Genomic DNA, 1,299 nt, shown 5'->3' with positions numbered 1-1,299 from the left:
TTTTGTGCTCTCTGTGCAGGATGGCCACTCTGCTGAGCAAGTTCAGGATAGACTTCTCTGACATCACTGTGCTGGGAGACATAAACACCAAGCCCAAGAAGGAGCAGTAAGTCCTCTTCAATAACCTTCAAACAGCAAAGCTTTTCTACCAGCTCAGTCATGTTTTACCTGTCATTCCTACACATGCTCAACTCAGTGTAATGCACCTTTCTACAGCACTGATTCCATCCCTACAGCAGCAGAGTCACTGATTCAGTCCCATTGTGTCTGATTTGTCATTTTTCAAACCGTTGTTAAACCACTGGCTTTTAACTTGAAACCAAACTGCAGAAAGTGTTGACTTTCAGTCATGGTAACTTAATAGTGTTAAATAAAGACTGACTTTGTTTAGTGAGAAGAGAAAGTGAGAGCAGCAGAGTAGTAACTACGACATCACTCTGTTGTTGTCAAATCAAATTTATTCATAAAGCACAATTTAAAAAAACAGCAGCAGCCAATCAAAGTGCTGCACAAAGACAAGATCAATAAATAAAATCATCACAAGATAAAATGTCAGCAGGACACTGTTGTTAAAGGTTAGTCACAGTTACATTATGATTTAAGTTTTATGGAGTTCCACCTTTTTCTGTCCTTCATTATAATCATTAACTACCGTGGTCGATCCAGGATCACAGACCTGGATTCCTCCTCCCTCACTGACCATGTCTCTGTTGCTGTGCAGCGTGACGGCCTTCGAGGAGTTGATCGAGCCGTACCGGCTGAAGGAGGACGACATGGAGCAGGAGGCGGCTGAGAGGCTAAAGAACAGTGAACCGTGGAGGATCACAGACAACGAGCTGGAGCTGTACCGCGCCAAGGTCAGTGCCTCCTACTCACTCAGTCTCACTGTAACTCACTGTATCAGTCTGTTTTAACTTCACCGGTTTGAACACTGTGTCAGTGCTGAACAAAGGCCCATATGATCACATCTATCAAAGCCTTCGCAGCAGCAGAAAATGTCAGGGGAGTGAATGTGTTTCTGGTTCACTGCAGTCAGAGTGAAACACTGTGAGCTGGTCTGCAGCTCAGCGCTGCAGCAGCTTGTGATAATCATCTGGTAAGTGGATACCTGAGTGTTTGAACCTGTGTTTGTTTGTTTTGTCTTCAGACTAATCGTCAGATCAGACTCAACGAGCTACTGAAGGAGCACTCGAGCACAGCCAACCTCATCGTCATGTAAGCTGCACGTGTGTGTGTGTGTGTGTGTGTGTGTGTGTTGTTAGTGTAACAGTTTCAGTAACAGTAGTTGTGTTTTACTCT

The 1,299-nt window shown here is 44.3% G+C and overlaps 1 protein-coding gene across 1 annotated transcript; it reads left to right on the top strand.

The window, feature by feature from the left end:
- The first annotated feature begins 15 nt into the window (after nt 1–15).
- On the top strand, nt 16–1,244 carry LOC111648472 (solute carrier family 12 member 2-like). The gene is made up of 3 exons (XM_023398305.2): nt 16–106; nt 722–857; nt 1,148–1,244. Exons 1-3 carry the CDS (start codon nt 21–23, stop codon nt 1,217–1,219), a joined length of 294 nt encoding a protein of 97 aa, XP_023254073.2. The 5' UTR covers nt 16–20; the 3' UTR covers nt 1,220–1,244.
- The last annotated feature ends 55 nt before the right edge of the window (nt 1,245–1,299 follow it).

Source organism: Seriola lalandi, unplaced genomic scaffold (genome assembly GCF_002814215.2).
Source record: "Seriola lalandi dorsalis isolate HSWRI2012SDOR001 ecotype SW California unplaced genomic scaffold, Sedor1 jcf7180002040307, whole genome shotgun sequence".
In the NCBI taxonomy this organism is placed as follows: Eukaryota; Metazoa; Chordata; class Actinopteri; order Carangiformes; family Carangidae; genus Seriola; species Seriola lalandi.
This window is presented reverse-complemented; position numbering and strand designations above follow the sequence as displayed.